The sequence below is a fragment of the Orcinus orca genome, chromosome X, assembly GCF_937001465.1.
Source record: "Orcinus orca chromosome X, mOrcOrc1.1, whole genome shotgun sequence".
NCBI classification, from domain to species: Eukaryota; Metazoa; Chordata; class Mammalia; order Artiodactyla; family Delphinidae; genus Orcinus; species Orcinus orca.
The window spans coordinates 90866831-90884710 of record NC_064580.1 but is presented as its reverse complement, the minus strand read 5'-3'; the positions used below and the strand labels follow the sequence as shown (position 1 = coordinate 90884710).

Sequence of the window (17880 nt, the reverse complement as noted above, 5' to 3'; positions counted from 1 at the left end):
AAAAAAAAAAAAAAAAAAAATGATAGTGGGGTCTGGGTACCAAAGGGAATGAGTTGGAAAAAGAGGTGATGGTCATAAAGAGGGATGTTTGAAATTGAGATTATGCAGGGATTGCTGTAATTGCTGTGACAAGGCCTAGGGTATGGCCATGCAAATGAGTAGCTGAGTTGGGGTCAAGGTCGATGTCGTGAAGGAGAAATGAAGGAGCCAGTGTATCAGAATGATCATTCTTGAGCTCACCAGGAATTAAGACAGGACTACTACCGTTGGGAATGACACAGTTCCAGGAGCTAAAATCTTTGAGAAATAAGGGAGAGGAGCACTGAGGTTTGGTAGATGATGACAATGAAGTCTAGTTGGTGACACAAGCTGTCAAAAGCTGGAGGTTTTCAGGGATGTGGGAGAGGAATGCTCTAAAGGCAGCAGTGAGAAGCAAGGAAGACATTTACCAGAGCTTCAGGCTCTGTGGTACAATGGTGATGGGAGAGAAAAATCATCTACTTCTCTTGAGTGGGCTTCAGGGGACACAGAGTCCTCAGGGAAGAGCCTGGTTTCTGTTAGGGCAAGACAATGAAAGGCACATTCAGAGAAGAGGGTGGCGATATGGAGGAATTATTGAGGTTGCATTGTGTTTTAGGAGTAAGGAAGGGGTGTGAGAAGTGAGCTAAAGAGAGAATGTGGTCACAGCCTTATGGAAGTTAGAATGTGGGAGTTGAGGGGTATCACGGGGATATGGGGGTTCTTGTGGTGACTGACACAAGTGGGGTTGGACATTGATGAGATGAGTTCTGATGGATTTGAGGCAGATAGATTCAAGATAGACTTTGAAGTTTCAGCTAGGTGTGGGGAGGTGAGTGTCTGAGGCTTGCTGTCAACCCCAAGAGATATGGAAATTCAGTCTTACACCTGGAGCACTGGTCCACAGAATGGTCCATGTTGCTCCTGGAAACAGATCACATAAATCTGTAGTGAAAGAAAAATGGGCTAGAAATTACATATCATATTCAGGATAGGAGTAACCCTGGGGAAGTGGGAGGGGAATGGAAATGGGGTGAAGGTCAAGGAAACCTCAATTTTTCTGTAATGTTTTTATTCCTTAAAAAAAGACAAAGTAAATATACCTAAATATAACAGCATCCAAATCTGAGTGGTGGAAACACTGGTGTTTGTTATATTTAATGCCTGGGACGTTGTAGCTACTCAGTGAATGTTATTTGTTGAATGAGTGTGCCTTTCTGTATTAACAGTTCCTCCAATGAACATACAAAACTCTCAAGTTAGCACATCGTGCTACAAGAGCATAGAAAAGAAAATGGAGAGAAGTGGGGAAGGCCTAAGAAATGCTTGAGGAGAGAGTAATTGCTGATCTATGCAGATCTCTACCACCATACATGAGCCTTATGGAAAATATGGCGTGCAAGCTAAAGACATAGTCCTATCTCCATTTTACCTTAATGCTCTAAGGTTCTGGGTGAGTATCCAGAAAATGACCTTGAATATTTAGTTCTTTCAAGTAACTACTGGAGTCTCCTTTTTGTCTCCCAACATAGACACTGGGTGGTGCTGCTGTCCAAAAATTCTGCTGTATCCTGGATTTATTACTTCAATCTAAAGACGGGTATTTATCTAAGTGTCTACTGTAGACCAAGCAAGGTGCTCGGGATTAGAGATATATAGATGAATAGCCTCAGCAGATTCTCCTCTGATTACACTGCTACCATGTTCAGTGGCTGAAAAATTAGAAAATGTGACTTTTACATAGGAGCGTAGCACTGTCACAGAAATGCCCCGTTGTGGGAGTGAATGATCCTGAACTACCCACCCTTTCCTTGAGCACCCCTCCTCCAACACCCGGCCAAGGATCAGAACAGACATTGAGCATCACTCGTTGTCACCGCATACTTAGGGTCCTTTGAATATAAAAAGCCAAGAGTACCTGATTATGGCTCCTTCAGCTTGGATCTCGGAGTTTTGGACGTTCAAAGCTAACTGGGTAAAATATGTCTGCTTATTGTAGAGGCCCCTATTATTGTGGAGGAGTGAGTATACTTGGGAGGAAGGGAAGTGGACTCTCAGGATGAAAGTAGTGGGAGAAGCAGGGCAGGTAGGCCAGCCACTGATCCCTTGGGCAATCAGTGGGCTTGGATGGGGTCTGGATAGGCGGATCTGGTATGACGTTATCAACACCCAGTTGCGAGGGTGAGGTCCTGAGTGGAGAGGAGACAGTAGACTGAGGTCAGCAAGTCTAAATAGGTGGGAGGGGCGAGGAGGCGGGTCTAGGATCCCTTGGTCAATCGGAGAGGACTGGGGAGGGGTCTGGGGGCGGAGTCTGTCACGCAGCTTATAACTGCGGGGTTCCGCATGGGAAGGCTAACCTCGTCCTGTGTACCAAGCGGTCTCAGTTCAGCGGTCTACCTTTCACTGGTCTTCAAGCCTTCGGGTGAGGACGTGCGGCCTCGCCAGAGCCAGAGGACTGTGGGGACAGGAGGGCGTGGCGGCCGCGGGGCTGGCGTCTTGGGCCTGCTGGTATTGGAGGGGCGGGGGTTGGGATGGGCGATTAGTATCTGCGCCTCCTGGCGAGTCCGCGCCTTTGTTTTCGCAGCGCCGCCTTCTGCGCGCGATGCGGAATCCTCCCTGGGTCTGTCCCTGGAAGGTCCGAGGGGGGAGCCCCCAGAGCGGCCAGTCCGCTGTGGCTGCAAGTCCGAGGCTGAGGGGATGAGGAATGTGGGGCTCGGAATGGGCTCTCTGGGGCTGGCCCTTCGCTCTCTCCCCTCCCGTGGCTGTTAGGTTGGACTGGGCTCCCGACGATGATGATATTTATTTTGAAATGTAAGCAGATTGCTGCTAACAAACTGGTCTATGCACCCAGCCCTGTTATTAGTATCTGAAGTCCCTGTTTCCCCCCTCTGGAGATTGGCGGCTGATCGCTTGTCAAAGGAAGGTCTTAGGGTGACCTCGACGGAAGGGAGGCATTCTGGGGACGTCTGGCTGCTTGGGGGCCTCTCAGTGCTAGTTTGGGCACTAGACGTGTCTTACCCCACCAGGGTGGGGCCAGGCACGCGCAGGAGAGCTCTGCTTTCCGGGCTCAGGGGTCTCCTATTGTCTCTTCTGGACAAACCCGGAATGATCACATGGCACCTCATCTCCTAGCCTCATCTACTACCCTCTCCTCTTGAGGGGAAAATATGGTGAAATAGAAATGAGCTCTAGTTTATCCCATTCTGCTGAAGTTCTTGGTTTGATCATAATTAGCTGTGCCGTCTTACAGCGTTTACAAACTAGTGCCATAAGGAGTTATTGTGAGACATGTAATTAGTTATGACTGGATTTAATCCCTCCTCTTATTGTAGCCCCTTAATCTACTGTCTTTGGGCAGATAAAATGGAAAGAAACTAGTCCAATTTGTGCTACCCCTTTTTGTGTGCTGCTCCCTAATCCCCAAGAAAAATGCCGCCCTCTCATAGTAATTGAATACAAAGTGAACGTGCTCAAATAGTGCTGTCTCCTTACAAATTCATTAGCTGGTTAAACCCAGTCCTTATTTTTTCTTCTATCCCTATCTGCTCATGTGTTTCTATCACCTCCATTTTACTTTTGCTGTGATTTTAAAAGTCAGACATATTGGCTCCCGGTTTCTAGAACATCTTGGTTTCTAGTGCATCCTGATCCAATGGCATTTGCTGTCTATCAAAAATGGGGTAATGGGCTTCCCTGGTGGCGCAGTGGTTGAGAGTCCGCCTGCCGATGCAGGGGACACGGGTTCGTGCCCCAGTCCGGGAGGATCCCACATGCCGCGGAGTGGCTGGGCCCGTGAGCCATGGCCGCTGAGCCTGCGTGTCTGGAGCCTGTGCTCCGCAACGGGAGAGGCCACAACAGTGAGAGGCCCGCATACCGCAAAAAAAAAAAAAAAAAAAAAAAATGGGGTAATGATGTGGGGTAATAAAAGTATTCTAATAAAAATATGACTTTTCTAAGATCTGTTGCTGTTTTCCTGTTGAAAATCAGCAGGTAAAATACACATTGATATTAAATGTGAGAATTTTGGCTGTTACTCCTTAGTGTGATAATAGTTCTACCAGATAAGTTTTTTTTATGGTTTTTTTTTTTTTTAGTCTTTTAGTCAAGATGAGTGATAAGCCAGACTTGTCTGAAGTGGAGAAGTTTGACAAGTCAAAACTGAAGAAAACTAACACTAAAGAAAAAAACACTCTTCCCTCAAAGGAAAGTAAGTCATGGGGACTTTCTGAGACAAACAATGGTGAAAACTAATAGGTTCAGTAAATAAACTCTTCTAGTAAATTTTACCACAAAGGAAGCAATAACCAGAGTATGAATTATTTAATGTATAACATTAAAAAATATCAAATAATTGCCTTTTTTACTTTGCTTATATAAGTAGTTCTCACAAAATAGGCCCCAGTAGTAATGGGGGAATTTTAAAAAGCTGGTTTTTGGTGGAAAAATACTAAAACCCACATTGAAACCAATCTTGGAATATTGGACATAGCATTAGAAACATCTTAGTTTTGTCCGATTTTTGTTATTTGGCATTTTTTTGCATCTAGCTATTTGGGTCTTTGATCTCATCCCTAATGAGCCATGCAAACTGTGGTTTTGGCCTTCTCTACCTGATGACAAGATGAGGTGAGCTAATCAGTTTAGTTATAGGGTATACTCAAGTCTCCCAGGGTTCAAGGGATCAATTTTGCCCTCCCCGCTTACAGCCTGCAGGAGAAACCCCAAGCCAAGGGAAACGTTTTGTCATGTAGCATTATTTGAAAGTTCCAAAGTTAGTCAAAATTGTCTGAAATGGCATAACTTCCTAATTGTATAGTGATAGATAAATCTGAAGAAAGTGCTTCACATGCCCCCCAGTCTCAGAGTGATCCATGGTAAAAATGGCAACGGCATAAATCTACCTCTCAAATGGGGAAAAAGAAACACACAGTTGAGTCTAACAAACGTTCAGCTCATTAATTTGCACACACACATACCTGACTAAGGATTTGTGGGTAGTGCCTTGGCATTCTAAACTTAAAGAAGGTATGGCAGCCTCCAATTACTTGGCAAGGAATTCTTTTGGAAGAAACTGAACTTAATCTTAGGTAAATACCCTCTTAATGATTTCTTTGTGTTTATTTTTTCCCCAGCTATCCAGCAGGAGAAAGAGTGTGGTCAAACATCGTAAAATGGGGATCTCTTTGCAAGAGCAAATTTCGACATTGCTTGAGTGTCTTGTTTTTGGTAAAACTTTGTAGAGATTTTAGGCATCTTCTGATGTCTTCTCACCCATAATCCCTGGCTAAGAGGTCAGGGGTAGCCTACATTCCCTGACATTCATTTTAAAACTTCTATTGGTGCATAAATTCCAGTTGGCAGATGCTGTCAATAATCTAACCGTTGATGACCTTTGTGCTTGTAGTCTTTGCACCCCCTACCGGATAAGCCACTTTTAACTTTCTACAATGGTTCCCTCTATTGCTTTATAATCTTCATGAAGTTGCATGCTTTTGCATCTTCTCACAGTTTATTTTCATTTGTAATGGAGCAATAAAATAATAAATATAATCAGTATGTTTATAATAGGCTCCTGTGGTTCATTCCTGGTGGTCTTCTAAGGAATGAAAGTGCACAAGGGTACTTTTCAGCCAAAAAAATGGGTGCAGGAAAGCTGCTTCAGCAGATTTGGCACATGGGAAAGGCCCTCCTCTGTCTGATCTGGACAGAGGAGGGCCTTTGGGGATTGTGTGGCTGAACCATACTGACTCCATTTTGTCAGCTCCATCTTAGTCCACACAGTCCTAACTCCTCCTCTTTCCACGTGACTGAGCTTTAGCCTAATTTACAAGGAGTGAGTCCAAGCCAGATGAGTTCCCTATCAACTTTTACCCTTGCCTTCATCTGATATGAAACCTGGAATAGTGCCTTTTGCTGACATAGATGGTTAATGGTCATGAGGCCCCTGGGGAGAGGAAAAAACTCCTATTCTAGTTGGTGCAGACGTGCTTCTCTCTTGGTAGTCAGATTCTACTTTAGTTTTGGCCCCTTTAAATTCCCCTGTACCCTTTTTGGCAGTGCAGTGCAGCTGTGAATGCCTCTGGATTATCTGTCTGCCCTATCTACCATGCCTGTATGTAAGTTACCCACAGGAAACTTCATAATTGCACTTTATGGAGCTGCTCGCTTCATTTTTCAGTCTCAAAGTTCCTTCTCAGTTTGCAGGATATTATTCAGTATGTCTGCCTCCCAACAGGGATGCTAAGTGCTTTTTCCTTAGAGTTGGAATCATAGAGATAGAGAAACTTGGGAGAAGAAGTCACGTGGACTAACTCCGTTATCTTAGAAATGAGGAAATTAAAACACAGGGTCTGATTTAATCTTCTAAGGTGTATAAGGGCTGGAATTTTAGCTGGACTCTTCTTGCTTTTTGGAAAGTGCTTTTCAACTAAAGTTAGGGGTCACCCAAGGTTGGGGTTGAATGGGGAAGGGGACAAGAGACACTTGCTAACCCATACTGTGCTAAGCACATCACATCTTCTATCGAGCATAAACTCAGACGTCTGATAACCTCTAATGACCTACAGTACTGAACCTCTGGTTTCATTCTTGTTCTGAACAGAATTCACTGTCTTATGAACCAAGTATTTTTGGTGTTTGTGGTGAGCATAAGTGCTCTGGACTGAATTGTCTCCCCTTCAAAAAATTTCATATGCTGAAGCCCTAACCCCAAATGTGACTGGATCTGGAGATAGTGTATTTAGGTAATTAAGGTTAATTGAGACCATAAGGGTGGGGCCATAATCTGATAGTACTGTGGCCATAAAAGAAGAGGAAGAGACACCACATCACTCTCCCCAACATGTGAGGACCCAACAAGAAGGTGTCTACTTGCAAGCCAGGAAGAGAGTTTTCACCAGAAAATGACCCTGCTGGATCTTGATTTTGGGACTTCTATCCTCCAGAACTGTGAGAAAATTAATTTCTGTTGTTTAATCCACCTGGTCTACAGTATTTTGTTATGGCAAGACTAGCTGGCTAATATAATAAGGAATACATATAAATAGACGAGTGCAGATCACTGCCTTAAAACAATACATTTTTCACTTGAAATTTATAAAAACCAATCACCTGTAATCCCACCAATTACACGTTAACCTTTGAGTGTATAACCATCCTGATTGTGGTCTATTAATATTCATATATTTTCTGACTAAAAGGGATTATGCTGTCCATACCTATTTGCAATCTCAAGTATTATCTTACCACTCCCTTCTAAGAGCTGACATTCTTGAATAATCACTGGGTTTAAAGGAGGTGAAAACTATGGTCTCTGCAATAGCATAAACTTCCCTAAGCAAAACCGGGGGTGGGGGGTCACCTCTGCTCAAACGTCAGTGAGGTGACACCATCACAGGGCTTAGAGTAGCCAGAGGATTTGAGAGTTGGAAGTAACCATGTTGGTCACCAATACCTTACCTCTTGCCTGAAATAATTATCCAATAGAGTTACTCAGCCCCTTGCTGCAACAGGCTGCTTACACTGTGCCCAAACCTGCCTCCATGTAATTTCTATCCAATAGTCCTAGGACTGTACTAGAGTCCCACACCACGTAGTTAATCCCTGCTCCTATAGTTGAAATCAGCAGTTGTGTGCCTGCCTCTATGCCCCTGTCTTCTCCTGATGATACCTCCCGGATCCTTTGGATCCAAATTACATGATGAGGAAACATCCTGGTTGCTGACACGCTCAAATTTGCTCATGATCAGATATCTTTGTATCCTGATTCTGTCATCCCACACATTTGCTCTCCTTTCAACATTGCCATTTGCAAACTTGAGAAAGATACTATACATCCATGATAGATTCAGCAACCTCTGTATTTGTACAGTAATCCACCACAAGATTGGATTTTAGTGGGCCTAAAGGAAAGAATGAATGTTGTCAGGTGAGCTGGGGTTGGATAATAACTCCCACTGTTCAGTTGCATCTGGTAATCATCCTATTCATTGACATATTGATTCCATCCTGAGCAGTGTTAAGTATTAAACTTAGTGGGAACATATGAGACGTACATGGTGGCAGGTGAAAGACCAGTAGCTGGTAAGTGAGTACTCATACATACATGAGATAGGGAAAACAATTGCTCACCTAGAGTAGTTTTACTCAGCATTTCTTAAATATATGTGGGGTTACTTTTCTAGCCTGTCTAACCCGAGAAATACTTTTTCTCCAATAGCCATTAGCAGGGATTGAGATTTAGGGCCCTGAGCAAACCAGTCAAAAAAAATACCACACCAATATTCTCCTCAGTCTCCAAGAAAACACCCAGGAAGGCACTTATTTGCTCAACTCAGGTCACCTGCTCCTACTTTGAGCCAACGGCTGTGGCTGAGGGTCTTCAGGTCCTTCATTGGCTGAGCCAGTGAAGGGTGGAGCTTGGGTTGCTCTGACTAGATGTTCTCATCATCTAGTGAAGCATATTTGCAGGTCATGAAGCTTTGCATTTTAAAAAGCAAAAGTATAGACCAGAAAATAATAGAATCAGATAAATCTGAATGAGTTATCCTAGTTACTTTCAGTTCCTAGGAAGCTTGAAAAAGGTACCTTTACATGAACTTTTAAAATTCTGGACTCTAATATTATGTATTATTTATTTTAATAAATTCCACAATAAGGGTCATGCTGAAAAAAGTTTGTATGGCATATTCTGTTTTATGAATGATGATCCCCTGATTTGGTGCTTGTAATTTCTTTTTTTTTTCCTTAACATCTTTATTGGAGTATAATTGCTTTATAATGGTGTGTTAGTTTCTGCTGTATAACAAAGTGAATCAGCTATATGTGTACATATATCCCCATATCTTCTCCCTCTTGCATCTCCTTCCCACCCTCCCTATCCCACCCCTCTAGGTGATCACAAAGCACCGAGCTGATCTCCCTGTGCTATGCGGCTGCTTCCCACTAGCTATCTATTTTACATTTGGTAGTGTATATTAGTCCATGCCACTCTCTCACTTCGTCCCAGCTTACCCTTCCCCCTCCCCGTGTCCTCAAATGCTCTACATCTGCGTCTTTATTCCTGTCCTGCCCCTAGGTTCTTCATAACCATTTTGCTTGTTTGTTTGTTTGTAATTTCTTATTTACAGCAGTAACGCTATTTCCCTTATTAGTCTTTTTTGTAATGTGAAACCAGATTTATTTGATAATATTTCAAGTAGGACTTTTGTATCCTCATATATAAATGAGACTGCTCAGAAATTTGTTTAGCATGCTTTCTTCAATAAGTTTTATCATCATATTGTATTTGTTGAAATAAAATAGTCTTTTCATTCATAATCTCGAACTATTTAATTAGCATCAGAATTAACTCCTCCTTGAAAGTCTGACCATATACACCCCTGGAAGCTTGGCCATTTGGCTCATTGATGATCTCCATCTCTTCAGTTCTTGTTTATCCTTAAATCCTTGTTTGGATCAATTTCTATAATTTGGTTCAATTTCTATACTATTTTACATTCATACATGTATAAATAACTTTGCATGTATTATCAAAGATTCTTGAAAGCATTGTGCTTTTAATTTTAAAATATTTCCCACTTTATTGATATATTTTCTCTCCCTAAGGAGGTTTCTTAGAGAATTAGGTGAGTATATATTTTTCACCCAATAGATCTTCACCAATTTTAGCCTTTGGAATACTTTTAGAATCTAAGTATTGTGAAGAAAATAATTTTAAACTTGGTACACGGTTAAGGAGGTGGAGACATGGTCAAGACCCATACCTTCAAGGTGGGCAACCTACTAATGGGAGGATAATTGCAATTGCAGAGGTTCTCCTCAAGGAATAAGTGATCCAAGCCCCACATTAGGCTCCCCAGACTGGGGGTCCTGCACCAGGAAGATGAGCCCCCAGAACCCTTGGCTTTGAAGGCCAGTGAAGCTTACTTTCAGGAGAGCCAGAGGGCTGTGGGAAATAGAGACTTCACTCTTAAAAGGCACACACAAAATCTAACAAGCTTGGGGATCTAGGGCAGAAGCAGTAATTTGAAAGGAGCCTGTGTTAGACCAATCTGCTGATCTTGGAGAGCCTCCTGGAGAGGCAGAAGGCAACTGGAGCTCACCATGGGGATATAAACAGAGGCGGCAGCCATTTGGGGGAGCTGGTTCTACCACATGACACTGGTACTGGCAAGTGCTATTTTGGAATCCTCCTTCTAGACTGTTAGTGCTGGAACCCAGCTCTGACCAGCAGCCTATCAGCACCAGTACTGTGACATCTCAGGCCAAGCAAAAGCCCAGGCAGAGACACAGCCCTATCCACCAGCAGGCCTGCTGCCTTGAGACCCCTGAAGCCCACACCTACCCTGGAACCCAGTCCAGTCCACCCCAGGACCTGGCCCAGCTTCACTGGGCTGGAACTAGCCCCAGCACCAACCTCATCCATCAATGGGTAGGCACCATCCCATGATACTCTAGACCCCAGTCTAGCCTACCAGTAAGCTGAAACACCAACTCCAGGACCCTCAGGGCCATGCAGCCCACATTCCCAGGACCCGGCTCCACACACCAGTGAACCTACACTAGTCCTGGGAATCCCTGGGCCTCACCCCTGCCCACAAGTAGGCCAAAACACAAGCTCTGGGACCCCTGGGCCCTGCAGCCAGACACCCCAGGACCCAGCTCTGCCTACCAGGCTGGCACTAGCCACCACCCACCAGTGAGGAGACACCAGCCCCAGGACCATCACAGCCCTTCATCCTGCCATATCAGGACCCATCCCACACCAAAGCAGGCTGGCACCTGCCCCAGGACCCCAAGGGTCCTGTCCCTAGACACCAGCTCAGGACACCTTGGGCTGCTCAGCCAGTGGCCCTGGAATTTGGTCCCACCCACCAATGGGCTAACACCAGGTTCAGGACACCTCTGGGACATGGCCCCTCCCACCAGCAAGTGGACATTAGATCTGGGACTCCCAGGCCTGCAACCACCCATTCCAGATCTCCTCAGGATCATTGGAGTACAGATTTAGGATAAATGAATCCCCTTATCAGTATTATTATTTATTATTTTTGTGGAATATTAGAAAAATCTTAAGAAAGAATGTGAAAAAAAGGATATGGTTCCCAAGGATACCAGGAAAAACTTCCACCAAATCAACCGCAGTTAAATTTCTCTGGATGGGACCTCGAGATGGTCTTATACAACCAGAACATAGTTTTGGAAGTGAAAAACTCACTGCAGAACCATCACAGTTTCAAAACAGAACTGTGGACCCATAATAAAAACAATATTTTATAAAATTACATAATTTCTATTGTGTTCATTGTTGCTTCTTCAATATCCCAGTGTCTGCCCATATGATATACAAATGTTTTTCAGAACTTTTCTTGCACACTGATCATATACAATTATGTGTGAATTCCTGTGAGGAAACTAGGATGTTTTTATTGTGCTAGGTGTGTGTTACATTTAGTAAATCCAATAATCAAACACAGGCATTAGTAAACCAATGTTACAACTGCAGCATATAGGTTGTGAAGGCAGAAGTGCAAGGGTGAGTGACATACATGACATCTAGGAAGGAGAGAGGGAAAATGGGGTTTGATGTTGAAGACCTGGAGGAGAAATGAGCATATGCAGTTATTCACTTCAGAGGGTGATTGAGGAAGATGGATGCCTAAAGGGCAATCATGATCTAATGGTGCTGGCTACTGAAAATACAAATTAGAGCAAGGACTTTACTGCTTAAATAACAAACTATAAGTTCCAACCCTAAGAAAATAGTATTAATAGGACAACCATACCTCATTCAAACTTTTTTTCAACATTATCTGTATCACAGAATACACTGTAAAACATAAGCAAAAATGGAAACACATTGTGGAAATAACTGAATTTGAAAGTTCAAAAAACAATTCCTGTTCCAGCCTTTCTGGTAATCTCTAAGGTCATTATTATTTTTGTAAACATTTTATTTACCTCTTTCATTCCTTAACTCCCTAAGAGATAGGGTACAATAATCCAGAAGTTTTTAAAGGTAAAGTGAAGAAACTGATAAGAAAAATCAAAGGTACTACAATCAAACTTCTTTCAACATACCCCATATTCAGAATTATTTAATATACATAAATGAGGAACCAAAAATAGTACACAAATATCTCAATTAAAATTTCTTGACCCAATTTACTTCTCCATATCCCTGAATTCTGAAGTTACTATTTCTATATGTTCAGACTTATCCAATTCTAAATTTTTACATTCTATTTCTTATGACATTTAAAAGACAAAACTTTATGACCCACAATTATGTATCATAGGATGACAGCAGTGTTCAATGAGAGTAGCTTAAGCACCAGTGTCCACTGGAGCAGCCAATAAGGTCCTACAGCCCATGAGCCACAAGCATTGTCCCAAAGTGTGTGGGGAGGTGAGCTGGGATGAACCTGGGTGTGCTTCCTTGAAACTTCTTTTCAAACATGGTTATTTAGTAATATGAATCCAGAGCTGGAAGAGGAACATCTCTCTTGACCTTTGCATTAAGTTAAGAGAAAGATGGTGAGCAGTAAAAGAACTAAGATGACTTTCTCCGTGTCCTTGCAGTGTTCCAATATTAATATTAATTATATTGTTAATATAATCTAATTTCCATTGAATTTTCCTCTTAGCCCAATGGCTTTTTGTTTGTGTTTCTGTGAGTTATTATTTAATTCAGAAGTAGTTGGTGATTTTCCTGTTACTTTTATTTTTAATTGATTTGTTTTGTAGTCTCTGATTTCTGTGGAGAAAGAACATGTTCTGTCATGTCAACCTTGGAAATTTATTATGATTTGCTTTAAAACTCAATTTTTGGTTAACTGTGATAAGTTTTCTAATTCTATTGTTAAATTGGTTGAAAATTCTCCTTTGTCTCTCTTTTTTTACATCTTTATTGGAGTATAATTGCTTTACAATGGTGTGTTGGTTTCTGCTTTATAACAAAGTGAATCAGTTATACATATACATATGTTCCCATATCTCTTCCCTCTTGCGTCACCCTCCCTCCCACCGTCCCTATCCCACCCCTCCAGGCGGTCACAAAGCACCGAGCCGATATCCCTGTGCCATGCCGCTGCTTCCCACTAGCTATCTACCTTGCGTTTGTTACTGTATATATGTCCATGCCTCTCTCTCGGTTTGTCACAGCTCACCCTTCCCCCCTCCCCATATCCTCAAGTCCGTTCTCCAGTAGGTCTGTGTCTTTATTCCTGTCTTACCCCTAGGTTCTTCATGACATTTTTTTCTTAAATTCCATATATATGTGTTAGCATATGGTATTTGTCTTTCTCTTTCTGACTTACTTCTCTCTGTATGACAGGCTCTAGGTCCGTCAACCTCACTACAAATAACTCAATTTCGTTTCTTTATATATATATTCCATTGTATATATGTGCTGGGACAACAGGGAAAATCAGGGTGTGTGGACACCCTTTAAGGGAAAAGACCTGGGGAAAGAGTAAGAACATCTCTTGGGGCTTGGGGATTTGGAGAGCACAACGGTGAGTGGGAAAATGAGAATGCATCACCTTTTCTTGATTTGTTCTCCTCAGAATTCTGGTGCCTTTGTTTTCTGGAGACAAATAGAGTTGCGAAGCTGCATTAACAAGGAAAAGGCACACAACATGGTGACGGTGTCTGTTTGGGTCCTGGAACTGCTGTGAGCTAGTAGCACCAGGCTCCACAGCAAGAGTGATTAAGGACACAGGTTTTGGAGTCAGATTAGACCTGGGTTGAAACTCCAGCTGTCCCTCTTACTAGATGTGGTGCTTTGGGTAAGTGACTTGGCCTCTCTGGACCTCAGTTTCCTCCTCTGTTGAATAGGGTCTACAAGACTGTTGTGAGGACTCAGTGAGACAATGCCGATGGAGTGCCCAGCGAATGGAGGTTATACTTATTCTCAGGCCTGAGATTCAAGCCCTCAGGCAACCGGAGGGGTGGGGGTGAGACTTGCTACCAGACAGCTGTATGGACACGCTCTCCTGGCTGCCTTGGCCCCATCAGTTTGCTTAGGGCTGACAGCGAGATAAGGCTGGATGACTTTTCCCTCCAGAGCCTCACGTTAGTGAAGTGGCAGAGATAACGCAGCTCTGAGTTGTGATGGGAAGTTGCTAGGGAGCAGGTGGAAAGTGCCTCGTTACTTCGCTGGCTTTGGGAATGGCCGACTCAGCGCTTTGTGGGCCAGCTGTTCCTCCTCACTCCCGTGAAACCTCGGCCCCTCACCCTCTCCCTTTCCTAATCCTATTCACATTCCCAGTCTTGGCTCAAATCCTACCTTCTCTGTGAAGATGACTTGACCATCCCAGCCTACAGTGACTTCTCTCTCCTTGAGCCTCAGGACCTTCAACTTTGAAATGGGTGTACTATTTACAACGCCATTTCAGAAGGGCTGTGATTAGGACTGAATGAGAGAATAGACGTAGCATGACAGGTGCAGTGCCTGGTATAGGCCTACGGTGAGTTCCCTGCTTTTCATTGGCTTTACATTGGCTGAGCCGATCCAGAGTGGTGCTTGGGCCGCTCTGATTGGATGCTTCCAGCATCCTCCCCAGGGTGCTGCGGTGCATGTCAAAAAGGTTTCTGTTTCCAAGAACAGGAGAAGGCACTCTTGGGGGGAAAATACCAACTACCATCAATCTGAACCAGTCAGATTAGTAACTTCAGGTTCTTCCACTTGGATACGTAGTTTTTCTTGGACATTTTGCTTTCATTATTTCCCTGCTGTGTTTGGGTCCTCGATTCTGCTTTTAAATGATTTCCCTGACACTAGTCATGTTGAAAAAGGTTGAATGGGTTATGTTTGTCCTTATAATACTATTTTTTCAGAGTTGACGCTTATCATTAGTTGTTTAAGCAGTAAAGCTCTTTCCCTTAGTTTATCATTGCAGTAAACCACACTGTTAGATCATGTTTACTCACGGGGTGCCCTTTCTCCTTAATCATCTTTGGAAATCAGTAATCACACATGTACTTCTTTGGTCTTATCCTCTTGAACATCATACCCCTGTATTCCTCTCTTTCTTACATTTCCTGTGTGTCAGTCGTCCTCGTGCTTTTCCTAGAGCTCTTCTCATCCAAAATTTTGTTTCCCGTGTGGAAGATCATCCTGAGGTACCACAGAGAGGGATTTACCTGCAGGTCCTTTGGTGGTAGTTTGTCCTGGTCTCCTTGGGAGTCTAATCCTTTTGGTTCTTTGAAATATTTTCCTACGATCCTTATCATATACAAGAATGCAAAAAAATTAAGATTCTCATACCGGTTGCTCATTTATCATAAATCCTTCGTCTGATGGCCCCAAGGACAGTTTCTCAGGGCTAATGGCCCGACAGAGTTCTCCTCCACTGGACCAGAGAAAAAAGAGTTTTAGAGCTCTCCTCGATCAGGCACTGGCCCCCTGCATAGCCACACACCTCAGAGTGGTCACGCTCCCTCTAGTATCCTGCCTTGCCCAATTCTTTCTCCTGAGTTTGTGGGTTTCTGAAAACATTAAAAAAACATTTTCTGTTTTGTCCCACCCCGACGGTGCTGTCTCTTTTCTTAGGGCCTGATTTCAGTAGGTTGTCCATAATATATCTCACTGGGTGCGTGACATACTTTTCATGTTTTCACATGCTAATCAACAGGGAATTTTACAAATTATTTTCAGAGTATAAAACGAAGGCCAAACATAACTGAAGAAACACTGGTGTCTAAAACAAATCACAATTCACATTTTTAAGCACTTACAAGGACTGAAATGATAGAATATCTTCCCTCTTCACAGTGGTGGAAAGTCAGAAACTTTGAAAAGGTGATTAAAAACCATTCACTCTTCAAATTCTTGAGGAAAATTACCTGGAATGTGTCACCTGATTTTCCCATACGCAGTCAGCAGTGTTCTCCTTTTTATTATTATGGTTATAGGAGTATCGACAAAACACTGCTTACAATCAAACATCAATTTTAGCACACAGAGAAAAGTCCTTTCGATACACTATTAAATTTGAAGCAATGGGAGATGAACCGTACCCGGGATGATGAGAAAAGAAAGGAGGGCTACACGAAAATCCTGACAAGTACCACCCATAACAGCAGAAGCATTCAGCTGGCCCATAGATACATGAGAAATAATAAATAATGGCTGCTTTAGTCCACTAAGTATTGAAGTAATTTACAACGCAGAAATTGGTAAATGATGCACTATGATGAAAAGATTCACTTTTTCCCACAAACTCAGGGATTTGAATGCATTAATTCACCATAAAGATCTGCTTAAGTAAGACTTTCCATCAACATTCTATGCTTACATGTGTTGGAAGAACTCAAATCTGTTACTATACCACCTCGTAAGCATCAAACCAGCATTTATGTGTGAACAGAACCAGTGTCCTCTTAAGAGAATGGAAGAATCAGGAGACATGCCCACCTATATCTCAAAATTCATGTCTTTGCGGGTTGAATGCTTTCTGCCTAAAGCTCCTATGTTGATGTCCTAAATCTTGGCACCTGACGAGTGATTCTATACAGAGATAGGATCTTGACAGAAGAAATCAACTTAAACTGCCTTCATTAGGATGACCCCGAATACAAAATGACCTGTATCCACATTAAAAGGGGAAATATGGGCATAGACACCCTCATAGAGGGAGAAAACTGGGAACAGATGGAGGGGTGTCTCTGCCATCTCCACAAGCCAAGGAGAGAGGCCTGGAACACAGGCTTCCTTCACACCAGTCTGAAAGAACCAAACCCGCTGACCTCGTGATTTCGACTTCCGATCTCCAGAAATGTGAGATATTATGTACGTGTGTCCTTCAAGGAAACCAATCTCTGGCATTTTGTACGTCAGCCCCAGGGAACCAGCACGATTAGAAACATACAACGAAGCAAGCAAAGAGCAAGCCAATAATCACACCTGATACCCTCTTTGCTACCCAGGCTGAACATCCACGAAGGCACTTACCCCTTCAGCGCAGAAATCAGCTTGAACTTAGGACCCAGGGTTGTGGCTCACCGTTGCTGGCCTCTCACTGGCTGACTCAGAGACGAGTGGTGCTTCAGCTTCTCTGATTGGGCCTCCCATCCTCTGAGCCCTGTATCAACAAGGTGGTTTTTAACAAGAGTAAAGACCGAAAAGAATAGAAACAGATTACCTGAACAAGTTGGAGCAGACCCTTCAGTTCCAAGATTAAATTTTTTCCGGGGAGATTGGGATCTGCGATCGATTTTCTTCCTGGAACTTTCGCATATAGTTATTCGTTTACCATGTTTGGATCCACGCTTTAAATGAATTCCATAACACGGGTAGTGGAGAAAAGAGTCTGAATGCGGTATTTTTGTCCTAGCAATACTATGATCCACACGTTGATGGTTCTAATTAGTTGATTAGGCAGTGAAGGCTCTCCCTCAGTTTGTCTTGACAGTAAACCACACCGTTAGATCGCGACGGCTCACTAGGTGCCCTTCTTTCCTCAAGCACCCACTGAAGTGGATAATCACAATCGCTCACTCCCGCTTCCCAAATTCAACGGCATAAATAACTACATTCCCACCATCTTGGTTCCTTTCTCGATTTCCCACGTGTTGTTCACCCTTGCACGCCCAGTCTTCACTCTTCAGCTCTATTATGCTGAATTTGTAATATGTTACAAAAATGACCCTATTTCATTACTGAATCCACAAATGCAAAACATGCAAAGCACAGTAGCAGTGTCCTGGTGTATTAGATCACTTAGAATGCTTTTACAGAGACCACAGCCTTGAGACCAGCACGCTAAAATAACCTAGGTGATGCATCTCTGTTTCATATGGAGAGAAACTGGCATTTTGATGCAGCAACCATTACCATGACAGACATTACGTGATTTT

At 43.1% G+C, this 17880-nt stretch overlaps 1 protein-coding gene across 2 annotated transcripts in view; it reads left to right on the top strand.

The window, feature by feature from the left end:
* The window catches only part of LOC101288642 (thymosin beta-15A), a 30469-nt gene extending 24883 nt beyond the window's left edge, over positions 1-5586 (top strand). The window contains exons 1-3 of one of the 2 annotated variants that reach the window (XM_004286297.3): positions 2323-2440; positions 4113-4225; positions 5151-5586. In XM_004286297.3, coding sequence (XP_004286345.1) covers positions 4126-4225; positions 5151-5188 — 138 coding nt within the window. In that variant the 5' untranslated portion in view covers positions 2323-2440; positions 4113-4125 and the 3' untranslated portion in view covers positions 5189-5586. Of the gene's footprint in view, positions 1-2322; positions 2441-4112; positions 4226-5150 lie in introns of those variants that run through there. The other variant, XM_033417462.2, reaches the window with a different exon arrangement.
* The last annotated feature ends 12294 nt before the right edge of the window (positions 5587-17880 follow it).